The sequence below is a fragment of the Geotrypetes seraphini genome, chromosome 1 (assembly GCF_902459505.1).
Source record: "Geotrypetes seraphini chromosome 1, aGeoSer1.1, whole genome shotgun sequence".
Taxonomy (NCBI): Eukaryota; Metazoa; Chordata; class Amphibia; order Gymnophiona; family Dermophiidae; genus Geotrypetes; species Geotrypetes seraphini.
In genome coordinates this window covers 38,342,622-38,358,603 of record NC_047084.1, presented here as the reverse complement: position 1 = coordinate 38,358,603, position 15,982 = coordinate 38,342,622, and the positions used below count along the sequence as shown (strand labels likewise).

Below are 15,982 nucleotides of genomic sequence, written 5' to 3'. Positions count from 1 at the left end.
GAGAAGTTGCCTCCATCAATCTAAAACTCGAAAAAATCAAACTATGGCTTGATGCTAATATGCTATCACTCAACATTAATAAATCCAAATTTATGATTTTCCCCTTTAAGAGGGGCTAACTCTCAAGGCCCCCTTGAAATTCGAATCTCTCCCAATCAAAGTGGTATCCACCCCGAAACTTTTAGGAGTTACCTTTGACTCTAAATTCTCTTACCATAATCACATCAGTACGGTGGTCCAGAAATGTTTCCACCGTCTCAGAATGATTCGCTCTCTTTCCAAACTGTTAGATCTCTCGTCCCTGAACACACTAATTCATTCCTTAGTCATCTCTTGTATAGATTACTCTAACGCTCTCCATAAGGGAATTACCAAAAAGGAAATAAGACGTCTCCAGATAGTACAAAACACTGCTATTAAAATCGTTTATGGTGCTAGAAAATATGATCATGTTTCACCCCTTTTGATTGACGCTCACTGGTTACCGGTCGAACACCAAATTAGCTACAAAATCTTATTATTAACTTTTACTACTCGTTCGTTCAATCAACCAGCATTTATTGACCAACTCCTTATTCCCTATCACCCTGCTAAATCTCTTCGTTCCACATAACAGAATCTTTTAGTTGTACCATCTCTCAAATTGATCAACACTTTGAGATCTAATAATTTTGCTGTTACCGCTCCTACTTTTTGGAACTCATTGCCTTTACATTTGCGGATGGAATCTTCTCTAAAGCAATTTAAAGTAAAACTCAAAACCTTTTTATTTGAGGATGCTTTCGGATAAAACTGTCCTTTTCAGGACTAAACTGATGACAGTCTCTCTCCCTCCCCACTGTTTTTGCCCTTAAGTGTGCTTTATTTAAATATTGTAGTTCTTCCCTCTTTCCTATTTGTGTGTAGTTTACTTCTTATTCTTTATCAATTGGTTTTTTTTTTATTAACACTGTCTTGTTTTTAATATATTAATACTAAATTGTTTTGTAATTTTTAAAGATTCTCTCTCTCTTATTATTGCTGTACACCGCCTAAAAATTTATATAAGCGGTATAACAAGCTTTTTAATAAACTTGAAACTCCCTATCTGTCCTGGTGGGCTCACAATCTGACTAACTTTTTTTAATGCTGTGCTAGTTCTGAATACAAATTTTGAACAACATCTGAGATGACATGATGGGGAGCTTATTTTTTATTTTTATTTTAGACCATTGGGTATGGAATGACCCTAAAACCAGTCTTACTCGCAAGGAAACCTTTTGTGCATCAGGGCCTAAGACAGTAAGTGCAACTGTGGAGTGAGCAGTAGCAGGGTAAACAATAGTAGCACACTTTTTAGAACTATGCTCAAAACTCATCGTGCCTTTAACAATCAACGCTAAACCAATTTTAACCTGTTTTAGTATCGTATTTCATCTATCGATGCCCAAAATGGCTAATCGCAGTCTTTTCCATGGTTTGTTTCAGGCTATGATAATCGTATGTAAATAGATTACAACAAACTCATCAATATTAAAATGAGCACTCTGATCAATGCCCAGATGATGCACAAAATGAAGCATTGGTTTTTAACTCTCCAAAATGCTCCAAAATCTCCGACAGGTCTAGAGGTGCTGGTAGTGTTAAAAAGAAGCACCCCAAATAGCAGCTTTTTTATTTTTAGTGTACACTTACTTTTGTATTTTGAATCATAGTCTTTCTGCATAACCCAGTTGCTCTTCAGTTTCATCTCGGGGGGACAGATGACCAATCATTCTTTTAAAGAATTTTCTGGTACAGTACAGAATTCATGCTTAATTCATGGTTACTTCAGTGACCATTAACTACTTCAGTGACTATTAACGTAGAACAAAATCTTTTCCAGAGAAAGGAAAATGGTAAAACCAGAGGACATAATTTGAGGTTGAAGGGTGGTAGATTCAAAGGCAATGTTAGGAAATTCTACTTTACGGAGAGGGTGGTGGATGCCTGGAATGCGCTTCCGAGAGAGGTGGTGGAGAGTAAAACTGTGACTGAGTTCAAAGAAGCGTGGGATGAACACAGAGGATCTAGAATCAGAAAATAATATTAAAAATTGAACTAAGGCCGGTTCTGGGCAGACTTGCATGGTCTGTGTCTGTATATGGCCTTTTGGTGGAGGATGGGCTAGAGAGGGCTTCAATGGTGGGAGGGTGTAGATGGGCTGGGGTAGGTTTTAACGGAGATTTCGGCAGTTGGAACCCATGCACAGTACCGGGTAGAGCTTTGGATTCTTGCCCAGAAATAGCTAAGAAAAAAAACACAAATTTAAATTGAATCAGGTTGGGCAGACTGGATGGACCATTCAGGTCTTTATCTGCCGTCATTTATTATGTTATTATGTTAAGTTTTTTCAGTTCCTGAGGCAGGAAAGCACCCCTATACCTTCACACTATCATAACTACGTGTGATTGTTGGTATGATCATACAGTGGAATGCTTTATTTGTTTTATGCCATTCATAATGATACCTACTTTTGACCAGTCTGTCCATAGAAAAATATCACAAGGCTTTGGTATCACCCAGGTGTGTTTTTGCAAATATGAGATGAACGTTATTACTCTTGGATAGCAGCAGTTTCCACCTTGCTACTCTGTTATGAATCCCATTTTTGCCCAGTCTTATTGTGGAATCATGGACATGGACCTTAGCAAAGGAAGAAAGGCTTGCAGTTCTTTGGATGATGATCTGTGATATTTTATGACTTCTTGATGAGTTGTTGCTGTTCCCTTGAAGTAATTTAGGAGGAGTGGCGTAATGGTTAGAGCAACTGCCTCAGCCCTCTGAGATTACGAGTTCCATTCCCACTGCAGCTCCTTTTGATTGCGCAAGTCACTTAACACTTCATTGGCTTATGTAAACCGCTTTGATTGTGTAAACTATACAGAAAAAGTGGTACAGTATATCAAGTCCCATTCCCCTTTACCCTTTTACTTTTTAGGGAGATTTACCACTATTCTAAATTTTACAAATCCCATTCCCTTTCCCCTTCTCTCTCACTTTGGGTTGGTGGAGTACAAAAGCTTTCAGAAAGATTTTGTAACTATTCCCAGACTGATACTTTTCCAAAACATTTTTTTCTCAACTCTTCTGGAATTTCCTTTGATAGTGGCATAGTGGTAAGAGGTTCAGTATACTGTATAGTGAAGTTTAGATCAACAGGGCTGGCTAACATCAAGCTTGGCTGTGTTTAAATCGGCTGAATCTAATTATCAGTTAAATTTTAGTCAATTGATTAAGGGACAGTTACATTTTCACATTCGTGATTATGGTATTAGATAAAATTACTTCATTTATTTAAGGAATGTAGTTAAGCTGTTTTATATGTTTACTAATACAGTATTACATTTTGTTTAAGGATCAGAAACCAGTCTAGTATGTTCTATTGGTAAGAGTGTGTATTTCTGCTGTAGCAATTTAAGTTCCGGTGCAATAGGTGAAACACTAGATCATAGGGTTATTTCCCTTTACCTGCATTGGCTGCAGAAGAGATCCATTCCAGCTTTTTCACTCCGCCTCTAGTGAACTTCACAGGCTAGCGTAGCTCTGCCCATCAATCTTTTTCTCTTCTGCATGTGGCTGCAGTTGTCTATGTTCTGCTCTCCGACATTTATTTATTATTGTTTTTCAACTTCTCCCTGCTCTTTCAAAGTTCAAATTTTTGAAGTGAAAACTACTGGCATGGAGTCCTCAGGGTCTCTTGGTGTGGATTCATGCCAAATTTGTGCAAATTTGCCACTTTTAAGTACTGCACGGTGTAGTCGTGGGAGTGGGGGTCGTAACTTCAGGATTGGCCTTTCCTTCGAAGAAGCAGGTGTTAACATGCTCAGGTAGCCCGTTGGGGCAGCTGCCTTTGCTTTCGGGGCTTAGTTCTGCGGCGGCAGGCAGCCAGCCACAAGACGGACCTTCCATAGCCTAAGAAACGCAAGTCTAAGTCATCTAAGAGTGACTATGATCCAGGGTCCTGATACTTTCTCAGAGTTCATGAGATTTTTGTGGTCCGAGTTTAAATCCAGGGGCTCGGCTGCTGGGTGTTTTTCTGACCCTCCCCCCTGCGCAGTCTCAGACCGACAGTGTCTCCTCGGGGATTTCAGCGTCTGCGCCCACTCCATCTGTTCCTTCTTCACAACCAGTTCAGGGGGCTCCAGCAGCGTATCCAAACCTTGCTGATCATTTATTTGATGGTGCTGCGCTCCCCGGTTTGGGGGATCCGGGTTTGGATGCTGGCTCCATGGATCCCTTAGGGGCTCCAGATCCAGGAGATGATCCGACTGTGGTGCGCTTGTTTAAATTTGTGGCGCTGCCTGATCTGATTTCTAAGTCCTTGCAGGAATTGAGCTTGGATGCCAAGCCTGCTCCTTCTTCCATTTCTTCTCCCTGGCTTTGCAGCATGCGGTTATTAATTTCATAGTTACAGACCAGTTTGACTCTCCAGAAGGTCATTTGCAGAATGCTAGAGCTATGTCCCACTGGTACCCTCTGGTGCAGGAGTGTCATCAGCTGTTAGGGCAACCCAAGGTTGATTCCCTGATCGCTCAGGTGATCCAGCGCACTTCATTGCCTAGTGACGGTGGAGTGGTCTTGAAGGATATGCAGGATCACCGGGTGGATGTGGTTCTCTGGAAAGTTTTTGTCATAGCTAATTTGAGAGTTAAAGCTGCTGTGGCAATATCCTTTGTGGCATGTGCCTGCCTAGCTTGGCTGCATACGCTAGAGATTGGTACGGTGCAGCCGCCTCCTCAGCTTCTGATGGCTGGGATGGACTACACGGTGGATGGTTTGTATTACCTTTTGAAAGTGCTGGCTAAAGTCTCAGCGTATTCTATTTCAGCCCGCCAAATGCTTTGGGTTCGGCAGTGGGCTGGTGATACCACCTCTAAGGCAACTGGCCTGGCTGCCTTTCAAGGGGCAGTTACTGTTTGGCAAAGGGCTGGAAGACCTCATGAATTCAGTAATGGATCGGTGTCCGAAGACCCTGCCGAACAGTAGAACGAGACCTAGGGGTTCTGTGCGTCCCCCTTTTCGGGGCTCCCAATGGAATTTTCAGGCCATATTCTCCTTCCTCGTTTCGGAGGTCCTTTCAAGGTTCCAGGGCTTTGGGCGCTCTCAGCCTGCCTCTGCCCGACCTGCCCGAAAGATAAAATGATGCTAGGGAGCCGAGGGCCCCTCTGCAGATAGGGGGTCAACTCTCAAGAGTTTTTGCCAGCCTAGATGCACATTACGACAGACCAGTGGATCTTGGAAATTATCCGATCTAGCTACAAGTTAGAATTTGCGCAGCCAGCCGCTGAAAGACTGGTTTGTGTCTTCTGCTGAGGCCGGACAAAGTGCTGAAAGTAGAGAATGACACGGTGGCTGTTACCCGCGGCTAGTCGCGGGTAGCTGCAGATAACCCACCTAAACGGTGAGGGGGGGAAAAGTGCTCACTGCGGGTACGGGGACAAGGCCATCCACCGCATGTGGAGCGGTGAATGGCCTTGTCCCCGCAGTTAAAGGAAGGAACATGTGCGGCCCTCTCCCTCCTTCCTACCTACCTGAATCTATCTATCTATCTCCCTCCCTTCCCCTTACCTTTGTGGCACATTTTGAGTAACTTTCACAAAGCCGTCGGAGCCTGCAAGTAGTAGCAAGCGTGTGTGGGCAGAAGCTTCTCCTCTGACGTAACCGGAAGTTGCGTCAAGAGAAGCTTCTGCCCATACACGCACACTACTGTTTGCAGGCTCCGACGGCTTTGTGAAAGTTACTCAAAACACACCATGAAGGTAAAGGAGGGAGGGAGATAGATAGATTCGAGTAGGAAGGAGGGAGGGGGTAGCGCGAGGGGTGCCGAAGGGCGGTAAGGTGGCGAGAGGGAAGGAAAGGAACAGACGCTGAAGTGACATGGGGAAGACAGAGTGGGGAGAAGATGCTGAAGTGACATGGGGAAGACAGAGTGGGGAGAAGATGCTGAAAGGACATGGGGAAGGCAGAGTGGGGAGAAGATGCTGAAAGGACATGGGGAAGACAGAGTGGGGAGAAGATGCTGGAAAGAAAGAAGACAGACATGCCAGACCGTGGGGGAGCGGAGGGAAGAAGATGGGTGCCAGACCAATAGGGGGGGATGAAGTGAGAGGCACAATAACAGAGCAAATGGAAGACGCAGAGAGAAGACAGACAGTGGATGGAAGGAATTGAATGAGAAGATGAGGGAAGCAGAAACCAGACAACAAAGGTAGAAAAAAAATTTCTATTTATTTATTTATTTTATTTTATTTTTTTTGCTTTAGGATAAAGTAGTATATTAGTTGTGTTTATAAAAATTTATAAACAAAGCCCTGCCAGCTGAACATATCTTTCTCTAGTTCAGCAGCCAGAACTTTGATTTATAAGGAAGGAATAAGCTAAATATTGCAGTACTGAGGCTTGTATGAAGTCCAGGCTATGGTTCAGCGCATGTTGGATACTTGAGCAATATAGCCAGTGACAAGTGACCTTTTGGGCTCAGGCAGATACTAAACCAAACCTTAAATTTATAGACCGGGTCATCTTCAAAAAAAAATGAAGCTCGATTTGGTTAACACCATCATAAGGTGATCCAGTAATAATAATAATTTAAAAAAATAGAACGAAAAAATTCAGATAAACATAAATATACAAGTAAAAAAAGAAATTTAAACAGAGCAAGTTGCTAAATTCTTAGAAAATAAAAAGGATTTTATTGCTTTACAAAGTAATTGAAGATAGTTCAGGTCTCTTATCATAGATGGGATTAAATTCCAAACCTCCGTTAATTTAAACATGTAATAATTCATCAGTTTTCCTTTATCTGTTCATTTTATCGTACCAAAGAAAGGACCAGAAGATTGGAGACTATTCTGGATCTACAACACGTGAATGCGGCTCACAAGATTCCTCGGTTCCAGATGGAGACTGTCAGTGCTGTAGAGTTGGAGTCGAGGAGTCTGAGGAAATTTCGGGTACCTGGAGTCAGAGTCGGAGTTGCCAAACAATGCACCGACTCCGACTAAATTTAGATTGGAATTAAAAAAAAGCAAGTTTAAATGTCCCAATTCACAAAAAGTTATAATTAATGACTTCTCTACTGTAAGAATAAAGACCAATGCATGCAGTGCCTCACGTAACCGCAAAATGAACACGTGCTTCACTATATGGCACGCAATGCACAATTCGTAGCACCAATACTTATAAATGTATTCTCCCTTGTTGTTGTTTACAACTTATTTCCAACGTTCAACAAGGTTTTCAATACCTCGTTGGTAGAAATCACCTGGTGTAGACTCGAAAAATTCATCCAACCAAGCTCTTCCACCATACGCACAACATCTTTTTACGCGGATGAAGATCTTGTTTCACGCACGGGGTCGTTTGTTTACCGGAGTCGGAGTAAGAAGTACAAAAAACTGAGGAGTCGAAGTCAGAACATTTATCTACCGACTCCTCAGCCATGGAGACTGTGAGGTTGGTCATTGCAGCAGAATTTCTGGTCTCTCTGGATCTTACGGAGGTGTATTTACACATTCCCATTTTTCCAGGTCACTGCCAAGTTCCTGAGGTTTCATTGCTGGATCAGCATTATCAGTTTTCGGATCTGCCATTTGGGCTGGCAACAGCACCCCGAACATTCACCAAGGTGATGGTGGCTGTGGCAGCTCATCTGAGGAAGATGGGGTTACAAGTTCACCCGTATCTGGACGACTGGTTGATCAGAGCACCCTCATTGGAAGAGGGGCATGTGGAAATGGTACTCAGGGTGCTGGAAGACCTGGGCTGGATTATCAACTTCAAGAAGTCATCTCACGCCCCACGCAGTCCCTGGAATACCTGGGAGTTCTGTTCAGTATGTCAGCGGGCTGTGTTTACCTGACTGAGGCTCATAGAAGCTGTGTTTGCAGATTTCGGAGCTATTGAAAAAGTCAGTGCCTTCGGCGTGGGACTACCTGCAGGTTCTGGGCTCCATGGTGGCCAAACTGGATGTGGTCCCTTGGGCAAGGGTGCGCATGCATCCTCTTCAGCAGACATTGCTCTCTCGCTGAGCGCCCCACTGAGATGCCCTAGAGATGAAACTGCTATGGACTTTGAAGGCCAGAGCAAGTATGACCTGGTAGCTTTGCCCTCGGTTGTTCTGCCAGGGCGTTCCGTTACACATTGCCTCCTGGATTGCCAGCCTTTGGGGATGGGAGTTTTACTGCGATCGTCATCTTCAGGGCTGTTGGACTTTGTTGCAGAGGAAATGTTCCATCAAACAGCTGGAGCTCCGGGCCATAGGTCTAGCCCTGAAAGACCTGCAAAAGACCCTGGAGGGGCAGGCTGTCCATGTCTTCTCCAACAATTCTATGACGGTGGCCTATGTCAATCGACAGGGAGTAACCAAGAGCTCTCCCTTAGCTCAGGAGGCCCGTCTTCTTTTCCTTTGGGTGGAACATCATCTCCTGGTGCTGACGGCGGCATGTATGGCCGGAGTGGACAACGTTTAAGCGGACTTCCTCAGCTATCAGACTCTAGATCCTGGGGAGTGGACCCTGTCGCTTCAAACGTTTTGGGCGATCATAAGACGCTGGGGGCAGCCCCACATTGACCTCATAGCCATGGCACGGAACAAGAAAGTGCCACGCTTGTTCAGCTGCAGATCAGAGCTAGGAAGTGAGGGGTTCGATGTTCTCGTACAGCTGTGGCTTCTAGATGTTCTACTTTATGTCTTTCCGATGTTGCGGGTAGGTCGCTGTCTGTGTCTGAGTGCCTACTCGGACCTTCTCACTCGGGGCCTGGTTGCCATGGATGATCCGGATCGCTTTGCTCTTATGGTTTGGCTCTTGAATGCACAACCTTAGAACAAAAGGCTATTTGGAGCTTGTGATCGAAACAATTCTCATAGTAATATAGTAGATGACGGCAGATAAAGACCCGAATGGTCCATCTAGTCTGCCCAACCTGATTAAATCTAAAAATTTGTTGGGGGGGGGGGTTCTTCTTCTCCTTAGCTATTTCTGGGCAAGAATCTAAAGCTCTGCCCGGTACTGTTCTTAGGTTCCAACTGCTGAAGTCTCCGTCAAAGCTCACTCCCAGCCATTGAAGCCCAGCCCATCCTCCCCCAAACGGCCATATATAGACACAGACCTTGCTAGTCTGCCCAGTACTGGCCTTAGTTCTTCAATAGATCTAAGAAGTCATCCACGGTGTCCAATTACGCTAAGGCATGGAAAACCTTTCAACAATGGTGTGACCAGGATCAGGTAGAGCCTTATTTGGCTCCTGTGTTGCGGGTCCTTGCCTTTCTCCAAGCTGGTCTGGATAAGGACCTCACGGTGTTGTATCTGCGAGTCCAGGTGGCCAGTCTGTCCAGTTTTCGATCTCTGGACAGTCGGTTCTCATTGGCTTTTCATCCGGATGTTGCTCGCTTTTTCAAGGGGGCTCTTCAGGTCCAGCTGCCCCTTAAGAATCCATTCCCAGCCTGGGACCTTAATGTGGTGCTGTTGGGCCTTGTCAGAGCTCCTTTTGAGCCTCTTCGGTATGCTCTCCTGGATTTAACGCTCAAGACTGTTTTTCTGGTCGCCATCACTTCTGCCCTTAGGGTTTCTGAACTGCAGGTGTTGCCTTGTCAAGACTGGGATTTTGATCCGGACAGTTTCTTTCTTTTTGCCGAAGATGGTTTTGGCTTTCCATGTCAATCAGGAAGTGTGCTTGCCTGTTTTTCAGCCAATGGGTTACAAATATCAGGATCGGCTTCTGAAGAAGTTAGATGTGTGCAGGGTGCTTCTGTGTTATCTGGAGGTCACTAACAAGTTTCGCTTTTCTGCCCATTTGTTTGTTCTGACTCATTCCTTGCAGCAAAGTGCTCCCACTTCCAAGGCCATGATCTGCAGGTAGGTCCGTAGAGCTATTTTATCCACATACATTCTTGCAGGAAAACATTCCCTTGTTGCTGTTAGGCACATTCTACCCGGAGTGTGGCTTCTTCGTGGGCCGAAGTTAGATCTATTTCTCTGAGGGATATTTGCAGGTTGGCGACGTGGTTGTCTCTTCACACATTTGCCAAATTCTACAGAGTGAATTATGCTGTCAGACAGGACTCCGCTTTCGGGTTTTCAGTCTTAAAGGCCGGTGCAGCAAGCCTGGCTATTTGGGGGATTGCTTTGGAACGTTCCTATGGTTTAAAATGTCTCAACTATCATACTGGAAAAGGAGATTATGTACTTACCCTGATGGGTTATTTTCCAGTAGAAAGGCGAGACATTCTAGACCAGTGTTCTTCAACCGCCGGTCCGCAGAAATTTCCTGCCGGTCCGTGGCCAAAACGTGCCTCAGGCCTGAGGAGATCAGTGCACAAAGCTGCGGGTGGCGGCTCCGACGCGCGTCCTGCACCTGAACCGGCAGCCTTCTCTCTGACGTCGCAACATCAGAGGAAAAGCTTCCGGGTGATGCGTGAGGAGCCGCCGCACATGGCTTTGTGTACTGATCTCCTCAGGCCTGAGGCACATTCTGGCCACGGACTGGCAGTGAGGAAGAGGGAGCTGGCCGCGGGCAGCATAAAACAGCCAAGTGGGGTGTTGGTATGTTTCTTGCAGAGGGGGGAGGAAGACAAGAGAGACAGCTGGCTTTCTCAAGGCATTGTTTGTAAACAAGAGAGGGCAGGACACCCAGCTTCACCCAACTGCCGTGATGAAGGGATGGCACATGGAGGGAGGGAGACAAAGGAAGGGGGAATGATTTTATTTTCAATTTTGTGATTGAATTGTGTCAATTTTGAGAATTTTCATCTGCTGTCTATATTTTGCACTGTTCAGGAAGAAATGTATTTGTTTCTGTTTCTCTGGAGTTGTACTGCATGCAGAGTCTTGAATCTTAGGATTTTGTTTGAATATATTAGTAATTTTAGTTTGTGGTCCCGTATTTGCATAGGGGTAATCTGTTCTGGTAGGAATGAATGTTGAGAAGCATACAGTGTGCTTTGTGTAGTTTAATTTTGTGGTTAACTATTATGTGTTGTTAATAAGATTATATTGTGTGTATATATGAAAAACGAATGGAAAAAATAGTGTAACAATTAGTACTGTTATGGGGGTGGGATATGGGGCAGAGATGGGCGGGTTCCGGCTCACGACTTAGCCCAGTTCTCTTCAACCGCCAGTCCACAAAATAATAATTTTATTTCCATCGGTCCATAGGTGTAAAAAGGTTGAAGAACACTCTTCTAGACCCCACTGCCCTGTCCTTGCTGTGCCTGCTTTCAGAGTTCGGTGCCACATTTGAATCTCCTTATGCTTCTCCAATCTGTTTTGGGGAGAACAGTCAGCCCTTTGGAGCTAGAAAGAATTTGTAAATATGGTCCACATGTTGGCAGTTAATTGTACTGTTTAGTTGTTTTTGAGCAGAACAATAGTTTTGCCTGTCGTTACAGGTGTCTCTACTTCACAAATGGTAGTGCTTTTCTTTGCTTGGGTACAGACTGATGGGAGGAGCTAAGCTAGCCTGTGAAGTACACTAGAGGCAGCGTGAGAAAGCTGAAATGGATCTCTTCTGCAGCCCATGTGGATAAAGGGAAATAACCCTATGGTCTAGAATGTTTCACCTATCTACTGGAAAAGAGCTTACCAGGGTAACTACATCATTTCCTTTTATAAATAGTATGTTGTGTGCCACAGGGATTATTTTATTACTTCCCTTGTATAGCAGTTTGACTTTTTCCAATAGACATGCCTAGTATGTTACCTGAAGTTACAGATTCTCATTTAATGAGAGATAATTTTATTAAGTTTATGAGTGACTTAAACTGCTACACTGTGGAAACTATTCACTGTATAAAGGACTTTTCTGGATGACTATAAAAGGAAAACTTGTTCCCAGCACTAATTATTGTTCCTTTTTATCTTGCAGCAACGCACCTCTTGCATTTTCCTCCAAAGTATGTTATATTAAGTTTCGTGATCCTGCGAGTGTTGGTGTGGCCCAGCATCTAACTAACACGGTTTTTATTGACAGAGCTCTAATAGTTGTCCCCTGTGCAGAAGGTTGGTATTTAAGTCATTCTTCTGTAGTGTTGAACTCTGTGTTCTGTTTAATTGCTTTTTAGCTTTTACTGTTGACAAAAGTGGTGGTTGACTTCTTCCCTTTTTGCAAATTTTGAATGACTCTCCATGAGAAGTTTGGAAACATGTGTAGGACATTCTTATAGTATATTCAAGATTGGATTGGAAATTAAAGAACAATACAAAATATATTGGCATTTAGTTTTGACAATGGCACCTTAATTAGTATTCATCCACCTATCCTTCATGGATATGGTTTGTTGCAGGTCTTGAGAAGGCAGTCTCAAACATTTTCAGAAATCTGTTGAAATGGAAGGATTCATTGTAGTTTCAGATACATGGGTCATTTAACTAGGTCATTTAAAAAAATGGTAGTTCAGAGTTTATAGCCATACAAGACATAATCTTCAGCAGCACAGAGTACTGTCTTGAATTTCATCCATATCTGGTGAAAATATCTTGATACCCCTAGTTATATGAATGTTGTGAATCCATGCTTGAAGGATTGTGAGGCTACATTAAATTATGGCAGGCAAAACCTGAGATTAATCAAATGTACACCCAAACAAACAGTCTAAAAAGGCATCATCATGGATTTCATACTTAGGTTTGATTGGTTTCTAGCATTCCAGTGCCAGAGTAATTTTGCATCCTGGAAGTAATTGAATACGCTTTAGCAATTTAGAATTCAGAAATGAGATAAAATATTTAATATTTTCAGTTTTATATAAAGGTGAAATATGTGAATTGGTAGTAGAAATGTTCCAATAAGATCTTAATAGTTAATGTGGAGACATAGTCATATGAAAAAATTAGGACACCCCATGAAATATTCAGTTATTTCTTAAGAAATGTTCACATATCGATGTCAAATCTTTTTTTTTTTTTTTTTAATTTATCTCTTGAAAAGAAAGTGATGTAATTGTAGGTAAACAACAAAACTTTTCCTAGATTTACTCATGAAACAAAAGATATCCACAAAAATGTGTATTCTAACTGAAGAATAAATTAGGACACCCTAATAGCTAGTGTTACCCCCTTTGGCTGAAATAACTGCAGTGAGATGCTTCTTGTAGCCATCTACTAGCCTCTGACAGTCTGAGGAAAGTTTGACCCACTCCTCAATGCAGAATTCTTTCAGCTGTGAGATGTTTGAGGGGTTTCTTGCATGTACAGCCTGTTTCAAATCACCCTACCTCATCTAAATGGGTTTAAGATCAAGGCTTTGTCTCGGCCACTTCAGGACTCTCCATTTCTTACTTTTCAGCCAGTCCTTGGTGGATTTACTGGTATGTTTTGGGTCATTGTCATGATGCAGGGTCTAGTTCCGCTTCAGCTTTAATTTTCTTACAGATGGTCTCGCATGTTCTTCAAGTACCCTCTGATACATTGTAGAATTCATGTTGGATTCAATGATGATGAGCTAGCCAGGTCCTGCTGCAGCAAAGCATCCCCAAGCCATGACACTTCAGCCTCCATGCTTTACAGTTGGTATGAGGTTCTTTTCCTGGAATGCTGTATTTGATGTACGCCAAACATGTCCTCTTTTCTGGTGTCCAAATAATTCAATTTTAGACTCATCTGTCCATAGAACACTATTCCAGAAGTCCTGGTGTTTGTCTACGTTCAGTCTGGCAAACTTCAGTCTGGCCTTGATGTTTCTCTTAGATAGCGAAGGTTTCCTCCTTTCACACCTCCCCATGCAAGTTAAATTTGTGCAATCTCTTTTCTGATTGTAGAGGCATGCACTTTTCACATCAACAGTAGCAAGAGCCTGCTGTAGGTCCCGTGATGATATTTTAGGGTTTTTGGAGACTTCTTTTAGCATCTTGCAGTCTGCTCTGAGGGTTAACTTGCTTGGACGGCCAGACCTAGGCATGTTGGCAGTTGTTTGGAAAGTCCTCTACTTGTACACTATTTTCCAGACCATGGAATGGCTAATGTCAAATTCTTTCGAGATCTTTTTAAATCCCTTACCAGACTTATAAGCTGCTACAATCTTCTTTCTGAAGGCCTCAGACAGCTCTTTTGATCTCCATGGTGTTCATTCTTACTGCAGCAGTTATGAGCACACCAAACTAAATTTCTGAGGTTCAAGTAGGGCAAACCTCCTTCAAAATGCTGAGTAATGATGTTCTAATCATGTGCACCTGTGTGTGATTTGAGCCACTTTAAGTGGGAGGATATGTGTTGGGGGGGGGGGGGTCCTAATTTATTTCTCAGTTATAATACACATTTTTGTGGATATCTTTTGTTTCATAAGTAAATCAAGGAAAATATTTGTTGTTTACCTGCAATTACATCACTTTCTTTTCCTGAGATAAATAAAAAAAAAGATTTGACATCGATATGTGAGCATTTCATAAGAAAGAACTGAATATTTCATGGGGTGTCCTAATTTTTTCATATCACTGCTTTAAAAAGCTATTAGATGTATGCTGTTTCTTATACTTATCATTTTTATCCTGAAAACTACCATAGGTATAAATTTCCTGAAGAAAATGTATATGTTACAGTAAAGACAAAAAATTATAAAGCAACATTAATTTGCTTTTCTGAAGATGAGGGCTCACCAGCCATATCGGACTCTTCTATAGCAAAGACATAGGATTCTGCACCATAGCTGTTACTTCCCATTAAGGGTATCACTCAGAAACTCTGAACTCCTCCCCTTCTGCAGAGGAGAACAGCTCCTTCAATTTTTCCATCTGCAAGAAAATTCAGAAGGTGTGTTCTGATCTGCTCTGCTTTAGCAAGTGGTCAATAAATCGTCTGGAACTGAGAACCATTTGTTTGGAGCTGAAGGAGTTGCAGTCTTTCTGATAGGGAAGGTAGTCACAGTGTTTTCAGACAGTGCCACAGCAGTTGTGCTGCCTGATTTCAGGGGAAAAAAATTTTTGATTCAATTTGGGCTTCTGAATTGAGGATTCGATTTGATTCACTTTTCTCGCCTAATAGGGCATTTTTTTTTTTCAAACATCCTGGTGGGTATATTTTGTAGCCTCTTCACCCACCCCAGCCCCCTTTGCCCTCTCTAGCCCCATTGCCAGCCAGCGCTGTAGTGTAAACAAAGAAGACTTTTCCTCTCTGTTATGTCCTAGCTCATACTTGCTGTCTAACATCAGCTCTGGCAGGATGCACGTTTCAAATCTGACATAATTGTAATCATAAAATGGAAAATAAAATTATTTTTTCTACCTTTTGTTGTCCGGGTCATTTTATTATTCAAATCATGTTTGTCCCAGGCTCTAGTTTCTGTTTGCCTTCTGTTAACTCGCTTGCCAGGGTCTCCTGCCCATTTGATCTTCTTCGTTCTCACCATCCATCTTCGGACTGTTCCTTCCACTGCCATGCCATATCCAACATTTCTGTTTCTTTCCCACTATCTTACCATCTCTCTCTCTCCTTGCTTTGTGCCCTGGATCAAACTCTCTCTTCTCCTCCATGCACCATCTCTTCCTTCCTCCCTCCATTATCATGCGCACCATTTCTTTCTCCCCATGAACCATCTCTCCATGCCCTCTTCTCTATGTCCAACATTTCGTCCTCTCTCTTTTCCATGAAGGATATCTCCCTCTCACCCCTTTCTACCACTGTTACGTGCATATCTCCCTTCTTCTCCTCCATCTCATCTCCACCAATTATTCCTTCCTTCCTCCCCCCCCCCCTGTGCAGCAGCTTTCCACCCCTCCTATCCCCCTGTGCCTTCCTATCCCTTTGGGTATCAGCTTTTCATCCCTCTCATCTCCCTGTGCAGCAGCTTTCCACCCTCCTATTCCCTTGTACAGCACCTCCTGTCTGACCCCCCCCCCCTTTTCGGGCCTCCTAAAGTAGCAGCAGTGGGGGTGATGACCAGCTTTGCAAAGGCAGCATGGTGAACAGGCTTCTCATGGCCTGCCTGCCAGGGCTTCCCTCTGCCGCGTCATCAGTGACACGGCAGA

At 43.3% G+C, this 15,982-nt stretch overlaps 1 protein-coding gene across 6 annotated transcripts in view; it reads left to right on the top strand.

Moving 5' to 3' along the window:
* Positions 1 to 15,982, top strand: part of SREK1 (splicing regulatory glutamic acid and lysine rich protein 1) — a 324,223-nt gene that overhangs the window by 18,508 nt on the left and 289,733 nt on the right. For all 6 annotated transcript variants that reach the window (XM_033930011.1, XM_033929984.1, XM_033929975.1 and 3 more), the window contains exon 2: positions 11,890 to 12,023. In XM_033930011.1, the coding sequence (XP_033785902.1) occupies positions 11,890 to 12,023 (134 nt within the window). The remainder of the gene's footprint in view (positions 1 to 11,889; positions 12,024 to 15,982) is intronic.